General features: G+C 47.1%; 1 protein-coding gene across 4 annotated transcripts in view; it reads right to left on the reverse strand.

Annotated features, from left to right (window-relative positions):
* The window catches only part of ZNF512B (zinc finger protein 512B), a 72,406-nt gene extending 56,096 nt beyond the window's left edge, over nucleotides 1–16,310 (reverse strand). For 2 of the 4 annotated variants that reach the window (XM_073607412.1, XM_073607410.1), the window contains exons 1-4: nucleotides 16,195–16,310; nucleotides 13,513–13,611; nucleotides 1,227–1,300; nucleotides 980–1,108 (exon numbers count right to left, since the gene is read on the reverse strand). In XM_073607412.1, coding sequence (XP_073463513.1) covers nucleotides 980–1,108; nucleotides 1,227–1,300; nucleotides 13,513–13,609 — 300 coding nt within the window. In that variant the 5' untranslated portion in view covers nucleotides 13,610–13,611; nucleotides 16,195–16,310. Of the gene's footprint in view, nucleotides 1–979; nucleotides 1,109–1,226; nucleotides 1,422–13,512; nucleotides 13,612–16,194 lie in introns of those variants that run through there. The other 2 variants (XM_073607411.1, XM_073607409.1) reach the window with 1 other exon arrangement.
* Nucleotides 16,311–18,618: the final 2,308 nt, after the last annotated feature.

Raw genomic sequence — 18,618 nt, forward strand, 5'->3', positions numbered from 1 at the left:
CCAGTCTGTCTCCTTTTCCATAATAATTACTGCTTATCTTTTTTTCTATGTCTCAAGGTGGTGCCACTACTTCCTAGTGGATCCATACAGATCATTCTCTAAAATATTGCTGTCATTAATTATAATGGTAGACTGAGAGAGACTAAACAGTACCATGGATAAAGTGGCCTGAAAAGGTGGCTGGAACAATATGGTGGACAGGGAGTGGTTGGAATAATATGAAAGGCAGACAGTGACATGAACATTACCATAGACAAAGTGGCATGAGTAAGGGGCTTCAACAATATGGAAGGCAGATAATGACCTGGAGAGCACCATGGACAAAGTGGTCTAAAAAAGGGGCTCAAACAATATGGAAGGACATGAACAGTACTATGGACAAACTGCTTTGAGTAATGGCTTTCAACAACTTCAAAAGGCAGATAATGACCTGAAGAGCACTTTATAGATAAATGGCTACAAAAGGTTCTGAAACAATATGGAAGGCAGATAGCGACCTGAGGAGCACCATGGACAAAGTGGCTTGAGTAAAGCCTGGCACACACAGACCTTATATCGTCTGGTATTGGATGGTTCAACCGTGTATACATCAACCTGGCCAACGGGAATGCTGGAAAACTAGCAGCTGATCGGCATCCAATCAGCGCTTGCAGCCAATGGCTGCGAGAGCTGACCGGTGTGTTCTGGCGTGGGGGCAGTCCCTCTGTCAGAACACAACAGCCCAGCGGGGAAATCGCTTTACTAACATCTCATAGTCAGTACAGCAAGCTCCTGTACACAAGTGGCCTGAACAAGTGGCTGAAAAAATATGGTGGACAGAGGGAGGCTGAAACAATATGGAAGGCAGATAATGACCTGAAAATTACTAAGGACAAAAGTAGCCTAAATAGGTGGCTGGAATAATATGGTGTACAGATAACGACCTGGTCAACATTAGAAGGTGCTGAAGGTTCTCCCTGAAGTTTTGTAATTTACGTACCCCCTGGCATCTCTGGTAATGTTGTTTTAGCCCATATACGCTTGGGAACTCTAGCCAACAACCGGAGCTTGGACATTTTACTCGGGGCGACGTCTTAAACATCTCCTTCCATTCACTGATCAGAGAGGCCTGATGACATGAATACATGAAGTGTCAATCAGTGGCCAAAGGAACCACATAAAGTTCAAGCAGCAGTTGGCCAGCAAAGCAATCAATCACATTACTCACTGGCTCACGCCTTACTTACCGGTATTCCCTGTAGCTCTTGGATTCCTGGTCTGGCATATTTCTTCTGGACTGTTCTCTTGCCGTAATAGATTCCTATTAGGGTAGAAGCAAAAATAAATTGATGAAAAGGCCTGAACAGGTCATCTAGCATCTCAGCTGCTTTACCTGACAGCGTATGTGGATCTGCAAAGGCCTCCAGGTGTCTAAGCATCATAGGATGTTCACTGTAACCAATTTTTTCATTCATTCATTCAATTTGGTTGGCATTTAGTTTGGGAAAGCCTTAGCTTTTTTTAAAGCTGAATTCCAGGAATTTAGCCACTTTATAAAAAGTGAAGGCACACTATGAGTTAAGTCCAAGGAGCTGCATGGCATCTCATGGGCTTATGTCTATTATCCTATATCTGACAGATTTATTAATCTGCTGGGAACTACACTGGAGACACTTGGGGCTGTGGAGAGGAGAAAGGCACACAGAGCAGCTTTGCCCAAAAATCCCCCCCCCCCTGCTGCTCATTTAAAGAGGCCTTTGTATTTTATGAATGTGTTCACATAATACAAAGGCTTCTGTGAATAGACAGGAGGAGGGGAGGGGCGGGCATAGTGGCTGCAGCGACTCTTCTGTTCAAGATGCATAGCACAGAAGCATCAGCGTCGCTCTATGGGAACCATAGCTGTCTCCTGAGAGTACTATAATACCGTAAGATAACAGAGCTAAGGCCCAGGAGGTGTCATGCACCTCGCTGGACTTAACTCATAGTGTGCCTTCATTTTTTACAATTCCTGGAATTCAGGATTTAAAAATAAAAAATACAGTTATGTTGCATCCTTTGCAGAGCTGAGCTCAGAGCTGCAAATCTCCTGCACCCTATAGTCTATATGCACTCCAGCAATGGTTGCATGGCATTCCTCAGGGTTGGTTTCCTGATGGCGGCAACGATGGACCATTCCCGTCATGAGAAAGCCAGGTAACAGGGTGACAATGCAGGAGAACATTTAGGAGACAGGGACAGGGTGTTGTAACTCTGGAAGTGCCTGAACGAGGTCCTTCATGGCCAGATCACCAGGTTTTATATTAATGAAAGCTGCAGATTTAAAAATCCTAAAAATGACTTTGAACATGTTAAGCTCATTTGAAATTTTAGTAATTGAGCTTACATACTGTATATTTTAAACACCAAGAATAATTGGAAGGTGACAAATGTGAGCGTATTGCTTTAATCTGTTTAAATCTGTTCTCAGCTGCAGCTGGCACCTTCCCGGCGGCTCTCTCAAAGTCTCCAGTGTATGAAACGATTCCTCGGCTCTGAGCTCCCACCTACCTCGTAATTATCACCTCTCACAGACAGAAATGGTGCGATTTGCCACACAGCGCTTGTCAGAAAAGCAACGGCGGCAGAACCACCATCCCAACCTGCTAAAAATAAAAATGAATGCCAGTTCCTGTCTCTTTTGGAAGAAATGCCTCATAGTTCTCTCAAGGCGCAGAATTAAAGAATCAGTTCACTCAAATCCAGAAATTTCACGGTAGAGATCAGTTGATTAAACCACTAGCTGGCTTTGGACAGTATGTCCCTGGTAAAGCAAAACACCCCCCTGTGCATGAGTGCGATAGTCTGGTACTGGTTCTTCATACACATCCGCTTCTCTGCCCAGATCAGGGACACACCATGCCTTGCTGCCCTCTCAGGACTAGGGAGACCATGGTAGTTTGCTACAAAAACACCAATAAGAGAGGGTGCTCCAGTCTAGTGCATTATCCCATAAACTATTTATTAATAATTAACAAATAAATCTACTCACAGGCGGTGTGATATGCAAAGTATATCAAAGTAGGATCATCTTCAAGGTTGCTCAATCAGCTCAAGGTACTCCAGAACTTGGAAGGACATCACCTGGATCCTGACTGGTTTACGAGTTTCGAGGGTAGTACCCTCTTCCTCAGAGCCAGAGTTTTGCTCTAGAGAAAGAGAGTCCTACCCTTGAAACGCATAAGTCAGTCAGAATCAAGGTGGTGTCCTTCCAAGTTCTGGGTCAACCGCAATATTCCCCACGCACGTGTTCGGAAAAATGGCTGTTTAGTAATACCGGGTGCTGTAATGACCACAGGCTGGAAACTGTAGGCAAAGTGAAGAAATGTCATCAGCACACCAACGATTCCTCATAAGGGTCCAAAGCTTTAATTCTGTGGTCACATGGTAAACATAAGTGACCAACTTGCCTGACATTTTGGGGCCCTGTGTGACTCCAAAATGTTGCCTTATGTTTACCATGTGACCACAAATTTAAAGCTTTGGACCCTTTTGAGGAATCCTTGGTGTGCTGATGACATTCTTCACTTTGATGGTCTATGGTTTCCAGCCTGTGGTCATTACAGCACCCGGTATTACTAAACAGCCATTTTTCCGAACACGTGCGTGGGGAATATTGCGGTTGACCCAGAACTTGGAAGGACACCACCTGGATCCTGACTGGCTTATGCGTTTCGAGGGCAGTACTCTCTTCCTCAGAGCCAAACTCTGACTCTGAGGAAGAGGGCACTACCCTTGAAACATGTAAGTGTTTTGAGGATAGTACCCTCTTCCTCAGAGCCAAACTGGCTCTGAGGAAGAGGGTACTACCCTCGAAACTTGTAAGCCAGTCAGGCCTGTCCGTTTACATCCAGAGGTGCACGTCTTCACTGTCCTGCCATCCCTGAATATAAATGCAGACTTCTATGGGGCTGTGTCCCAAGACTGAAGACAATCGTAGATGGTCCAATAGAGGTCTATAGGACTGTGATGTTACAGGAACGGCTAGGCCAGTGAGATTTGCACCGCTGGATGTAAACAAACAGTGCACATGTGGCTGTCAGATACAGCCATGATAAAACACGTTGCATTCTATGCAGTGGTAAATAAGAGTAAAGGGAGGGTCGCTGGAATTGTGTGTCCAAGAAGCAACTTGTAAGAGGGTGGCAGTGGGTTAGTGGCTTGTGTATTAGGGCTTATTTAGATGGGCACAAAGGGGGGGGGGGGTGCTTTTTTGTACTGTCCCCCCAAACAAGGACATGCAGCCACTCACGACTGTACACATGCCGTGGAAAATTTAAATCCCCTGTTGGGATCATCAGGTAGTACAGTGCCACAGTTCTGGAGTGGTGGGTTGGCATTTTTAGGGTTAAAAAAGGCAGTAAGGACGGGACATATCCCCTTCTCACAGCTTTCCAAAACCTCTGAAAAGCTATCCACTGCGGAACGCTTTTCAGAGAGGGTGGCAATTGCTTCCGTATGACAGAACAAGCCATTAGAGGGATGCAACAATTGTTAACTGTGAACAAGGCACTGAGAACCGGTGGGGAAGATAGGTGGGCAGAAAGGTTGTTGGAGACAGGGAGGGAAAGGGGAAGAAATCCTGGGGTTTTTTTTTTCTTAACTTACCCAACCGTGATTCGGTATTTAAAGTTAACACTTCACATTTTCCACTAATATTCATTTTGCAAAGTGACTAGTGTCTATATATTGTTTTTGTTAGTAAATTACCCCCTCTGTACATAAAAAGGGTCCATTTTGCATCTAAAACCTACCGTATATAAGACTTCCCCTAAAAGTGTACTGAAAGCCCCAACAGTTTTTCTTTTTTAAAGCAGTTTTTAGGCTTTCGTCTATTTTCATCCAGCCAGCAAGTCTGAGGTTTTTCAAAAGAACAAGCAAAATGTATCAGTTTACATGGATGAGACAAACTACTTAAAGTGATTGTAAGCCTTATGCCGCGTACACACGGTCGGACTTTCCGGCATACTTAGTCCGGCGGACCAGAGTGTGCCGGACAATCCGCCCGTGTGTAGGCGCCAGCGGACTTTTCCGGCGGACTTTTTCCCAAAAGCCCGCCGGACCTAGATTTGAAGAAAGTTTTAAATCTTTCCGCCGGGCGGAAAGTCCGCTCGTGTGTGTGCTGGTCCGACGGAAAGCCCGCTCGTGTGTATGCTGGTCCGACGGACCAGATACGACACGAGGGCAGGGTATTGCATCTCGCGCTCGCTGCAATAGGAAAAACACATTTTCCTATTGCGGCGAGCGCGGGGCATACCAGACCCTTAGGTCTGGTATGGATTATAAAGGGAACCCCCTACGCCGAAAAAATGGCGTGGGGTCCCCCCTAAAATCCATACCAGACCCCGATCCGAGCACGCAGCCTGGCCGGTCAGGAAAGGGGGTGGGGACGAGCGAGCGCCCCCCCCCCCCCTCCTGAACCGTACCAGGCCGCATGCCCTCAACATGGGGGGTGGGTGCTTTGGGGGAGGGGGGCGCCCTGCGGGGCCCCCCACCCCAAAGTACCTTGTCCCCATGTTGATGAGGACAAGGGCCTCTTCCCGACAACCCTGGCCGTTGGTTGTCGGGGTCTGCGGGCGGGGGCTTATCGGAATCTGGGAGCCCCTTTAATAAGGGGGCCCCCAGATCCCAGCCCCCCACCCTATGTGAATGAGTATGGGGTACATGGTACCCCTACCCATTCACCTATGGAAAAAGTGTAAGTAATAAAACACACTACACAGGTTTTTAAAATAGTTTATTAAACAGCTCCGGGGGGGGGATCTTCCTCCGGCTTCGGGGGTCCCTCCGCTTCATCTTCTCCCGGCGTCCGGTTGGTTCTTCTCCCGGTGTTCCAGTTCTTCGGCCGGCTCCTCTGCTGTCTTCAGGTAGCTCTCTTGCCAGCAGAGGTCCGGACTCCTGGGCTTCTGGGCTTCTTCTCTTCTCTTCTCTTCTCCAGATGTTGACACGACGCTCTCTCCGGCTGGACTGCTCTCCGAGGGCTGCGTTGTGACTTATATAGGCGGAGACCCCGCCCCCTTTTTATGTCACAGTCCCTGGGCATGCTGGGACTGTGACGTTTTAGGGGGCGTGGTCACTGGGTGATGTTGACCACGCCCCCTAAAACGTCACAGTCCCAGCATGCCCAGGGACTGTGACATCAAAAGGGGGCGGGGTCTCCGCCTATATAAGTCACAACGCAGCCCTCGGAGAGCAGTCCAGCCGGAGAGAGCGTCGTGTCAACATCTGGAGAAGAGAAGAGAAGAGAAGAAGCCCAGAAGCCCAGGAGTCCGGACCTCTGCTGGCAAGAGAGCTACCTGAAGACAGCAGAGGAGCCGGCCGAAGAACTGGAACACCGGGAGAAGAACCAACCGGACGCCGGGAGAAGATGAAGCGGAGGGACCCCCGAAGCCGGAGGAAGATCCCCCCCCCCCGGAGCTGTTTAATAAACTATTTTAAAAACCTGTGTAGTGTGTTTTATTACTTACACTTTTTCCCTAGGTGAATGGGTAGGGGTACCATGTACCCCATACTCATTCACATAGGGTGGTGGGCCGGGATCTGGGGGCCCCCTTATTAAAGGGGCTCCCAGATTCCGATAAGCCCCCGCCCGCAGACCCCGACAACCAACGGCCAGGGTTGTCGGGAAGAGGCCCTTGTCCTCATCAACATGGGGACAAGGTGCTTTGGGGTGGGGGGCCCCGCAGGGCGCCCCCCTCCCCCAAAGCACCCACCCCCCATGTTGAGGGCATGCGGCCTGGTACGGTTCAGGAGGGGGGGGGGCGCTCGCTCGTCCCCACCCCCTTTCCTGACCGGCCAGGCTGCGTGCTCGGATCGGGGTCTGGTATGGATTTTAGGGGGGACCCCACGCCGTTTTTTCGGCGTAGGGGGTTCCCTTTATAATCCATACCAGACCTAAGGGCCTGGTATGCCCCGCGACGGGGCTCGCAAGGTGTCAATCTCGCCGATAAAAGCGGCAAGATTGACTTCCTTTTCTAGTCCCGTCACACCTGAGTCACGTTCAAAATGAACGGACTTGTCCGTGTGTGGGCAAGTCCGTTCATTCTGAAAGTCCGCCGTAACTCCAGCGAAAGTCCGTCGGAAAGACGGGCGGACTTAGCCCGCCGGAAAGTCCGGTCGTGTGTGGGCAAGTCCGTCCGTTTTAAAGTCCGGCGCACCTGGCGGACAAAGTCCGTCGGAAAGTGTGCCGGACCAAGTAGGATAGAAAGTCCGACCGTGTGTACGCGGCATTAGTTTTTTTTTTTAATTAAAAATAACAAACATGTCATACTTACCTCCACTGAGCAGCTCGTTTTGCACAGAGTGGCCCCGATCGCCCTGTTCTGGGGGTCCCCCCCCCCTCCGGCGGCTCTCTCCTCACATCAGATAACCCCCTAAGAGAAGCACTCTCCCGAGGGGGTTACCTTGCGAGCGTGCTCCTGAATCAAGCATTCGGCCTTCATAGACATGAATGCCGGACTCGCCCCCCCCTCCATTGGATTTGATTGACAGCAGTGGGAGCCAATGGCTGCGCTGCTATCAACCTATCCAATCAAGAGCCGGGACCCCGTGCACAGCGCATCTCCGCTGAGGGAAATACGGGGCTCAGGTAAGTAAAACGGGGGGGGAGGCTGCTGACTGCCAAAAGTTTTTTCAACTTAATGCATATGATGCATTAAGGTGAAAAAACACGAGGGTTTACAACCCCTTTAACCCCCGGCAGGGGTGATTAAAATGATCAGCTTTTAATTATCCATGCAAAACCTTTATCCCAAAAGGGGGGAAAAAAAAAAAAAAGTTTGCTGTAATTAATTATGAAGTGTGAGCTGAAGTTTGGCTTCAATTTGTTTGTGTATTTAAATCTGCTAATGCATTTAACCCTCCCCTTCCCCCAGACAGACAATGCTGCTGTCTGCTGCCCCTCCTGTTCTCATTCATCCAGAGTGATGTCCCACTATTAGGGGAGGTGTGTTACTGGCCGGATCACCAGGTGAAAAGGGAATAAAGCCAAAGAAAAAAACAAAAAAAAAAACAATGTACCCACCACCACATACCCGCTCCACATCTGATTGGTAAGCTGCAATACAGTACTTTTTTCAGTCATCACCCATTTATCCTGATGACTGAAATGGCAAAATCCAAAATTTTAGTTGGCACCAGGACAGGAAAAGAAGGGAAAACTTCCAAAAGGGACACCAGTGACAAATTGTCTGAGCCCGGGTTCACACATATGTGTGATGAAATCGCTCCATTTTTTCTTTACTTCCTTCCCTATGCAAAAACACCTCTGATCCACTTCTATGCAAAATGCCTCAGAATCGCAGCCATATGTGAACACTCATCTCAGAAATTCACCATACTCTATGGGCTGCGAGCTAGGAACGCATCGCTCCAAACTCGCAGTTCTCTTTTTTCACTTCCATAGGAACACATGCTATCTGGCCTGTCATGCGATTCAATGCCCGTGAAAACACATCACAAATCGCATATATTTGAACGAGGGCTACAGAAGGATCTAATAAAATTTAAAAATAATAATTATTATTATTCTTGGGAGGGATCTCCTCTCATTTCCACCTCTGGCTATGGGGCAGGAATATCTCCCTAATAGAACAAAAACAGCTACAAAAAATTGTCAGGTGTTTACCCATTTCATATTCTAGTGTGTCTTCCCTGCAGTCAAGCATGGTGGTGGGAGTGTCATGGTCTGGGGCTGCATGAGTGCTGCCGGCACTGGGGAGCTACAGCTCATTGAGGGAACCATGAATGCCAACATGTACTGTGACATACTGAAGCAGATCATGATCCCCTCCCTTCAGAGAATGGACCGCAGGGCAGTATTCCAACATGATAACGACCTCAAACACACCTCTAAGACGACCACTGCCTTGCTAAAGAAGCTGAGGGTAAAGGTGATGGACTGGCCAAGCATGTCTCCAGACCTAAACCCTATTGAGCATCTGTGGGACATCCTCAAACGGAAGGTGGAGGAGCGCAAGGTCTCTAACATCCACCAGCTCTGTGATGTCATCATGGAGGAGTGGAAGAGGACTCCAGGGGCAACCTGTGAAGCTCTGGTGATCTCCATGCCCAAGAGGGTTAAGGCCGTGCTGGAAAATAATGGTGGCCACACAAAATATTGACACTTTGGGCCCAATTTGGACATTTTCACTTAGGGTGTACTCACAGCAATTTTACACTGTTATACAAGCTGTACACTCACTACTTTACATTGTAGCAAAGTGTCATTTCTTCAGTGTTGTCACATGAAAAGATAGAAGAAAATATTTACAAAAATGTGAGGGGTGTACTCACTATTGTGAGATACTGTATATTTAGAGGTATTGCACCATTTCCCATAATATATTATCTTACAGTAAAAAAGACTGTCTGTGATACCCAAAGCAACCAATAATATTCCAGCTGTCATGCTTTACTCAGCTGAATCCTACTGGCTGTTAGGTAAAAAAAACTCTTCCTCCCACAAAAAAAAAAAAAAAGTCTCCATTGCAGAAAGTCAGCTCTGTATTTATTTCCATTTCCGAATAACCACAGGCAACTCAGAAGTCCCTGGAGCCCAGCTTCAAAGCTTCAACTGTTATGGGCAGCCTGGGCGTGAGAGAAGCCCGCTGGCAAATACGTCTGCATGCTTTTAAAAGGTACCAACGGGAACGTGAACCTCCTGTGGTGGAGACAGCGATGGTGTGTTGCCGATAGCCAATCACAGCGTCTCTCTGACTGAAGAGTCAAAGACTTCCCCAGAGGGAACATTTTTCTTTTTGTCTGCATTAGGCCCGCTAAGTGATCTGAGTGAGCTGAGTTTAAAGCCAAAATGTTTTTTTTTTTCATTTAGGATAGAGGGTTTAACACTTGTCAGATTTTTTTTTTTTTGTCATCTGTGTCCCATTTGGGTGATTTTTCTTCACTTCCTGTACTGGAAACACAACAGGAAGTGAGAGGAGGTCTCTTCAAAAAACAAAAAACCAAAAAAAAGAAGTGTCCCCATTGAATGTTTTCCCCTCTATTGCTGATTTGGTGACAACTCAAAATCGTGGAATCCCTTATCACTTTTTCCTCCATGGCGATGGTCACCAGGACAAGTAGAGAAGGTGAATCTCCCTAGCGGGGACACAGGCAGCTTTTAAAACCTGACAGAGGTTCTAACCCATCGCCGCACTATCCAAAAATAAGCTTTTGCTTTAGTTACACTTTAAAGTGGAACTTTAGTCAGAAGATTATGTCCTGATGGATGAGTTCATGCTGGCCCCTTTTGCAGGTATAGTATATGTAAAACATTATTAATAAGTGCCTATACTGTGTAAAATCCAGTAAAACGAACGCACTTGGCAAAACAAGTACAATTGAATAAATAAACACCTTAAAAAAAAAAAAATCCAGTAATACACTGTCTTATCCTTCTCTGCACACGCTCAGTTGCTCTCTATTCTCGGGCACTGTGCCTAAAATCAGAGCCACTAGAGGCTGATCAGCTGACCGCTTTAAGATTTACTGTTGCTGAAGGGGGAAGAAAGCAACAGGAATGACACAGTCTGTGTGGAGAGAACACAGATTATGGAGAGAGAAAATAAAAGCAGGGAGAGGTGACAGGACAAACTCTGCTGCCAGGGAGGCACAACAGAGTTAAACTTACAAGGATAGTGTCTCATCATATCTCCCTGATATACTCTCCCCCCCCCCCCCTCATTGCAGCCTGTGAACTTCAGCACTGTAAAGCTTCTGTCATCCTTCTTCTCTATCTGAGCCAAGACATACAATCAAAGCAGGAAATGGACTTATTTTGATTGAAGAAAGTGACATTGTTTTTGAGACCAAGGAGAGGGGCAGAGTTTCCAATAAGAAAGTGACTGCTCTAGGTTTCACCAAAAATAGCGGCCTCCAGAAGAAGTAAACAAGAGCAATGCATGAGACAATTTACAGCACACACCAATTTTGGTAGCATATTTATTAATGTGGAATGTATGTTCTTTAGTTAACCAGATGCTGACCGCTCCATGCACATTTACTGCAGCAGGGCGGCCGCTCTGGGCAGAATCACGTACCTGTACGTGATTCTGCACTTCTGGGTCTGGGGCGTGCACACCTGCCACCGGTGGCCCGCTTGCACTGTGATTGCACACAGCGGGGGCCAATCAGTGGGTCCGGCAGATGCGATGTCCAGGGGGGACCCGCCAATCGTTCAGGGGAGACAGGCAGGACGCCGACCTGCCTATGTAAACAAGGCAGATCGCCGTTCTGTGACAAGGAAAGGCTGTGATCCTGTCTTCCTGTTAAGCAGGAACACATATCTCTTCCTTCCCATAGTACAAGCTCCTCCCCCACACAGTTAGCAAAGCACTCCCTAGGAACACATTTAAACCTTTGATCGCTCCTGATGTTAACCCCCTCCCAGCCAGTGTCATTAGTACAGTGACAGTGCATATTTTTTAGCACTGATCACTGCATTAATGTCACCGGTCACCAAAATGTGTCAAAAGTGTCAGTTAGGTGCCTGATTTGTCCGCCGCAATGTCGTAGTCCCACTATAAGTCGCTGTTCGCCACCATTACTAGTAAAAAATAAATAAAAATAAAAAATATTCCATAGTTTGTAGATGCTATAACTTTTGCGCAAACCAATCTATGCCTATTGGGATTTTTTTTTTTTTTTTTTACCAAAAATATGTAGCAGAATACATATTGGCCTCAATTGATGAAGAAATTAGATTTCTTACATTTTTATTGGATATGTTTTTTAGCAGAAAGTAAAAAAAAAATGTTTTTCTTTTTGTTTTGTTTTTCAAAATTGTCGGTCTTTCTTTGTTTATAGTGCAAAAAATAAAAACCGCAGAGGTGATCAAATACCACCAAAGGAAAGCTCTATTTGTGGGAAGAAAAGGACATCAATTTTATTGGTGTACAGCGTGGCACGGGCATGCAACTGTCAGTTAAATTAACGCAGTGCTGTATTGCAAAAAAAGGCCCGTTCATGAAGGGGGGGGTAAATCTTCCGGAGGTCAAGTGGTTAAACTTACAAGGATAGTGTCTTATCGTATGTCCCTGATATACTCTCCCCTTTCTCCCCCATTGTAGCCTGTGAACGTCGGCAATGTAAAGCTCCTGTCATCCTTCCTCTCTATCTGATCCAAGACATATAACCAAGGCTGGAAATGTACACACTGTAATTGAAGAAAGTGACATTGTTTTTGAGAGCAAAGAGAGGGGGAGAGTTTCCACTAGGTAAGTGACTGCTCTGGGCTTTAACAAGATGGCGGCCTCCAGCAGTAAGAAACAGGAGCAATGCTAGAGGCAATTTGAAGCACACACTCATTTTGGTAGCATAATTATTAATGTGGAATGTATATTCTTTGGTTAAAGAACAGTAATTGTTACCAAACTGTTATGGGTAAAGTTCTGATTTAAGGTGTCTCTGGTTAAAAGAAAAAAATGACATAAATGATGCAGCATGTTTAACCCCCTGAAACTGTTCCGTTAACTGTTGATCCTGCCAGTAGATCTGTGGATTCTCCACTTCCTTTTAACAAAAAATATTATATTTTGGAGTTAACCAGTTTATAGAAGTAGTGGCTGCATTTGTCAAATGCCTTAATTTTGAATTTTTTTTTATATATTTCCCTAGAATAAAAATCCCCCTGAAGAAGACCAGAAATGAAAGGGTCGAATGCATTGGGGTATTCATGTGGATAGTAATGTTGTAAATGTAATTGGCAAACCATGTTTTCCTTGGGGTGTTTTTTGCCGTAAGTGATGTTTTATGTTGTTTTTTGTGTCAAAAACCAGAGCTTGTATTTTAAAATTAAATTTATTGTATATCTGAATTTATCATTAATTTCTTGATCTAATAAAAGATTTTTTACATAATTACCCTCTTGCAAACTTTTTGCTGCCTAAAAAACCTCCTGGGGAAATATTTCCATTTTTTTGTAGTGGCTTCATTTGTTTTCTTTTTTTTTTAGGCTTTTTCTGCCCTTTATTTTAACCTAGTCATCCTGCCAGTAGCATACTTCCTGTCCTAGGGTGACAACGCTCACTCACTGTGCTGTATCTATGGAGGAGCAGTGTTGTCACCCAAGGAAAGAAAGTGTATTATAACCACAGAACCCCCCCCCCCCCTTTCTCTTCTCCATAACATAGATGGAGGTGTTCTGTAGTTGATAAGGAGGAGCAGGGTACAATGATAACTGAAAGCAGCCAGTTTTCATTGTGATGAATGTCTTAATACTGACACTGCTGTATATGAGGGACAGTCTAGAGTCCTGGAGTGGGCGTGTTTGGGAATTCCTCTCCCAATGGTCAGCAATTGGGTTCCCAGATTACCAGGTTACTGGAGTAGACTTGCACACCTCAGCAATGGCCTCCCAGTGCATTGTGGGAGATGGCACAGATTTAACTCTCAATACGCAGTCATTTTTGGACTAAAATGAAAAAAAAAAAAAAATAAAAAAATAAACTTTTCTTGTAAAACCAGTCCCGTAAATGCACAAAAGTGGAGACTGACCTGAGTCACAGGCAAGGACCTGCAGCTGGGTGGAAGCTCGTGATTTGCTCATACGGGGAAACTGTCGCCGGGATCCTGTGGCCAGAGAGTCCGCCATGGCTGCAAGGTAAAGAGTGCGAGGGCAGCTGTCAGTGTGTCACAGTGCAGGTACAGGTGTCAGTGTGTTCTGTATGTCACAGTGCAGGTACAGGTGTCAGTGTGTCACAGTGCAGGTACAGGTGTCAGTGTGTTCTGTATGTCACAGTGCAGGTACAGGTGTCAGTGTGTTCTGTATGTCACAGTGCAGGTACAGGTGTCAGTGTGTTCAGTGTGTCACAGTGCAGGTACAGGTGTCAGTGTGTTCTGTATGTCACAGTGCAGGTACAGGTGTCAGTGTGTCACAGTGCAGATACAGGTGTCAGTGAGTTCTGTATGTCACAGTGCAGGTACAGGTGTCAGTGTGTTCTGTATGTCACAGTGCAGGTACAGGTGTCAGTGTGTCACAGTGCAGATACAGGTGTCAGTGAGTTCTGTATGTCACAGTGCAGGTACAGGTGTCAGTGTGTTCTGTATGTCACAGTGCAGGTACAGGTGTCAGTGTGTCACAGTGCAGATACAGGTGTCAGTGAGTTCTGTATGTCACAGTGCAGGTACAGGTGTCAGTGTGTCCTGTATGTCACAGTGCAGGTACAGGTGTCCGTGTGTTCTGTATGTCACAGTGCAGGTACAGGTGTCAGTGTGTCACAGTGCAGGTACAGGTGTCAGTGTGTTCAGTGTGTCACAGTGCAGGTACAGGTGTCAGTGTGTTCTGTATGTCACAGTGCAGGTACAGGTGTCAGTGTGTCACAGTGCAGGTACAGGTGTCAGTGTGTCACAGTGCAGATACAGGTGTCAGTGAGTTCTGTATGTCACAGTGCAGGTACAGGTGTCAGTGTGTTCAGTGTGTCACAGTGCAGGTACAGGTGTCAGTGTGTTCTGTATGTCACAGTGCAGGTACAGGTGTCAGTGTGTCACAGTGCAGATACAGGTGTCAGTGAGTTCTGTATGTCACAGTGCAGGTACAGGTGTCAGTGTGTCACAGTGCAGGTACAGGTGTCAGTGTGTCACAGTGCAGGTACAGGTGTGAATGTGTTCAGTATGTGACAATGCAGGCAGGGGAGGACAGCCCATACATGAGTAGGGGGCCCGAGTCCTAAAGGGGCCCGGACCACTGGCCCCAACCCAAGCAGTCTTTAGCGTGTTGCTATCTGAGCGGACCGGATGCCAGGATGCAGAGGAGGGTGGAGTAGTGGGTGAATCCCACATATGTGCAGGGAGTGGTCAGGAACGGCAGTGTGCCACAAGCTGTGCAGTGTGGGTGAGGCCAGTTGCCAGCGGAGGGCCCCGTGGAGGAGGCAGAAGAGGAGGAGGGTAGACCGATTGTTGCAGCTGCCACCGGAGATCCTGGTGGAGTTGGGACATGGGCTCAGCTACCTCTCCTGGCACCAGATCCTCTCCACTGACACCATCTAGGGGAGCCACTGCAGGACAGGTGAGAGCTGGGAGGACTGGTGCTTCCCAAGGTGTGTGTGACACTGCCTCCCACCTGTCCCACTGCCCCCCTTTCCTCCCGCTGCCCACCTCCTGCCCTCCTGTGCAGCTCCCCCCCCCCCCCTTTAGTCCCACTGCTCTTCTCCTGTGACACTCCACCCCCCACTGTCCCACTACCCACTTTGTGTGTGACACTGCCTCCCACCAGTCTCACTGCCCCCCTTTGCCCCTCTTTTGTCCCACTGCCCCCCTTCTGTCCTGCTGCTCTGCTCCAGTGACACTCAACTGCCCACCTCCTGCCCTCCTGTGCAGCTTCCCCCCTTTAGTCCCACTGCTCTTCTCCTGTGACACTCCCCCCCCCCCCCCCCCCCCCCATCCCACTACCCACTTCCTGTCCTCCTGCACTCTCTTGTCCAGCTGCCCCTCTCCTGTTCCGCTGTTCTTCTCCTGTGACACTCCCTCAACTGTCCCACTGTTAGCGCTATCAGGAGCTCTCAGTGTAGGTACAGATGTCAGTGTGCTCAGTACCTAACAGTGCAGTGACAGCTGTCAGTATGTCATAAACAAGAGCAATTTGTGCAATCGGAATATGGGTGCAAATACAAACTACAAAGTAAACAGGAGGTATCAGTTCAGGTAGAAGTATCAGTGCAGGTAGAACTGTCAGTGCTATCAGGAACTGTCTGTTCAGGTAGAGGTATCAGTGCAATCAGGAACTGTCAGTTCAGGTAGAGGTATCAGAGCAATCAGGAACTGTCAGTTCAGGTAGAGGTATCAGTGCAATCAGGAACTGTCAGTTCAGGTAGAGGTATCAGTGCAATCAGGAACTGTCAGTTCAGGTAGAGGTATCAGTGCAATCAGGAACTGTCAGTTCAGGTAGAGGTATCAGTGCAATCAGGAACTGTCAGTTCAGGTAGAACTGTCAGTGCAAGCAGAAGTATCAGTGCAGGTAGAACTGTCAGTGCAATCAGGGACTGTCAGTGCAGGTTGAAGTAGCAGTGCTATTAGGAACTGTCAATGCAGATTAGTGCCTCCGAAGGTGTCAGTGCGGGGAGAGATGTCAGTGCGGGGAGAGGTGTGAGTGTGATCCGGTGATGTCAGTACAGGTAGAGTAGAGGGTGTGATGCGGGAGATCAGTGACAGGTGGACGGTGATCGGGGTTCGGGCTCTCACCTGCCGGGCCCGCCGCTGCTGCCGGTCATGCGCTGAGCTCTCTCCGCCCCCGGAGCCCGAACTCTCGCGGTACTGAGGGGAGAACCGGGGGAAGAACCGGGGGAGGAGATCCGATCCGTCTGGACCGGCCGCCCGCCTATAGGCGGATCATGTGACCGGCCCGCTCCGACATCTCACTGATCACAGCTGTACCGGCGAGCCACATCACCCCATATACATTGTATATACACATCACCCCATATACATTGTATATACATATCACCCCATATACATTGTATATACACATCACCCCATATACATTGTATATACACATCACCCCATATACATTGTATATACACATCACCCCATATACATTGTATATACACATCACCCCATATACATTGTATATACATATCACCCCATATACATTGTATATACTCATCACCCCATATACATTGTATATACACATCACCCCATATACATTGTATATACACATCACCCCATACATTGTGTATGTATATATATATATATATATATATATATATATATATATATATATATATACATCACTCCATACATTGTATATACACATCACCCCATACATTGTATAAATATAGGAACAAAATATTTGATCGATCAATTATCTACTTGTTGTGCCACATCCTAAATTCGAGTTTAAAGCAAAAGGAGTTCCCCTAGCGGACTTTAAAGGCACATTTTTTAAGAAAATATTTAAAAAAAAGGTATGTAAAGTAGATAACAGTTTATTAGTTACAAAAAATGATCAAGTGAATCACATAGTTACAAAGTTAAAAACAAGGAATGCATTTCCATAAATATAGAAGTTGATACCAATACAGGTGCACATGTATTGGTATCAACTTCTATATTTATGGAAATGCATTCCTTGTTTTTAACTTTGTAACTATGTGATTCACTTGATCATTTTTTGTAACTAATAAACTGTTATCTACTTTACATACCTTTTTTTTAAATATTTTCTTAAAAAATGTGCCTTTAAAGTCCGCTAGGGGAACTCCTTTTGCTTTAAATTGTATAAATATATATCACCCCATACACTGTATATACATATCCCCCCATACATTGTATGTACATATCACCCCCCATACATTGTATATACATATCACCCCCCCATACATTGTATGTATCCATATCATACATACATTGTATATACATCACCCCATAGGCTCAGTTCACACTAGGGGCGGCACGACTTGCAGGTCGCCTCACCGAGGCGACCTGCACACGACTGCCTGGCCGACTTGCAAAACGACTTCTGTATAGAAGTCTATGCAAGTCGCCCCCAAAGTAGTACAGGAACCTTTTTCTAAGTCGGAGCGACTTGTGTCGCTCCCCTTAGAATGGTTCCATTGTACAGAACGGGACGCTACTTGTCAGGCGACTAGGTCGCCTGACAAGTCGTCCTAGTGTGAACCGAGCCTTACATTGTATCCATATTATCTACTTGTGTCGTATCCCTGATACACTGTATAGCTATAGCCAATGTCCCCATGCTGTATATCAGCGGTCCCCAACCTTTTTGGTACCAGGGACCACTTTCGTGTCAGCTGATATCTCCAGGGACCGGTGGCGGTGGCTTGGGCGGGCGACTGGACTATCATGGAGTCTGTCTTTAGCCCCCCCTTCACACCACAACCCACCTCTACAGTGTCCACAGTCCCCTTTTACACCCCAGTTCCCCCTTTAAAGCAGTCCCACAGTGTCCTCTCTTCCCTTTCACATCACAGCCCCCCTTTACATTACAGTGCCCCTTTACAGTTCAGTCCCCTTTACATTAATGTAATGGGGGCTGCCCTGTAAAGGGGCACATTCATGTAACAGGGGCTGCACTGTAAAGGGGCACGGTGATGTAATAGGGACTGCACAGTAAAGGGGGTACTGTGATGTAATGGGGACTGCACAGTAAAGGGGGTACCGTGATATATAGGGGACTGCACTGTAAAGATACACTGTAATGATTGCAGTGTCACTTTACACTGCAGTCCCCTTTATATCACAGCCCCTGTCACAGTGCCCCTTGCAATCACAGCCCCCCATCACAGTGCCCCTTGCAATCACAGCACCCCGTCACAGTGCCCCTTGCAATCACAGCCCCCCGTCACAGTGCCCCTTGCAATCACAGCCCCTCGTCACAGTGCCCCTTGCAATCACATCGCCCTGTCACAGTGCCCCTTGCAATCACATCGCCCTGTCACAGTGCCCCTTGCAATCACAGCCCCTCGTCACAGTGCCCCTTGCAATCACATCGCCCTGTCACAGTGCCCCTTGCAATCACATCGCCCTGTCACAGTGCCCCTTGCAATCACAGCCCCTCGTCACAGTGCCCCTTGCAATCACATCGCCCTGTCACAGTGCCCCTTGCAATCACAGCGCCCCGTCACAGTGCCCCTTGCAATCACAGCC

The sequence above is a fragment of the Aquarana catesbeiana genome, linkage group LG12, assembly GCF_042186555.1.
Source record: "Aquarana catesbeiana isolate 2022-GZ linkage group LG12, ASM4218655v1, whole genome shotgun sequence".
In the NCBI taxonomy this organism is placed as follows: domain Eukaryota; kingdom Metazoa; phylum Chordata; class Amphibia; order Anura; family Ranidae; genus Aquarana; species Aquarana catesbeiana.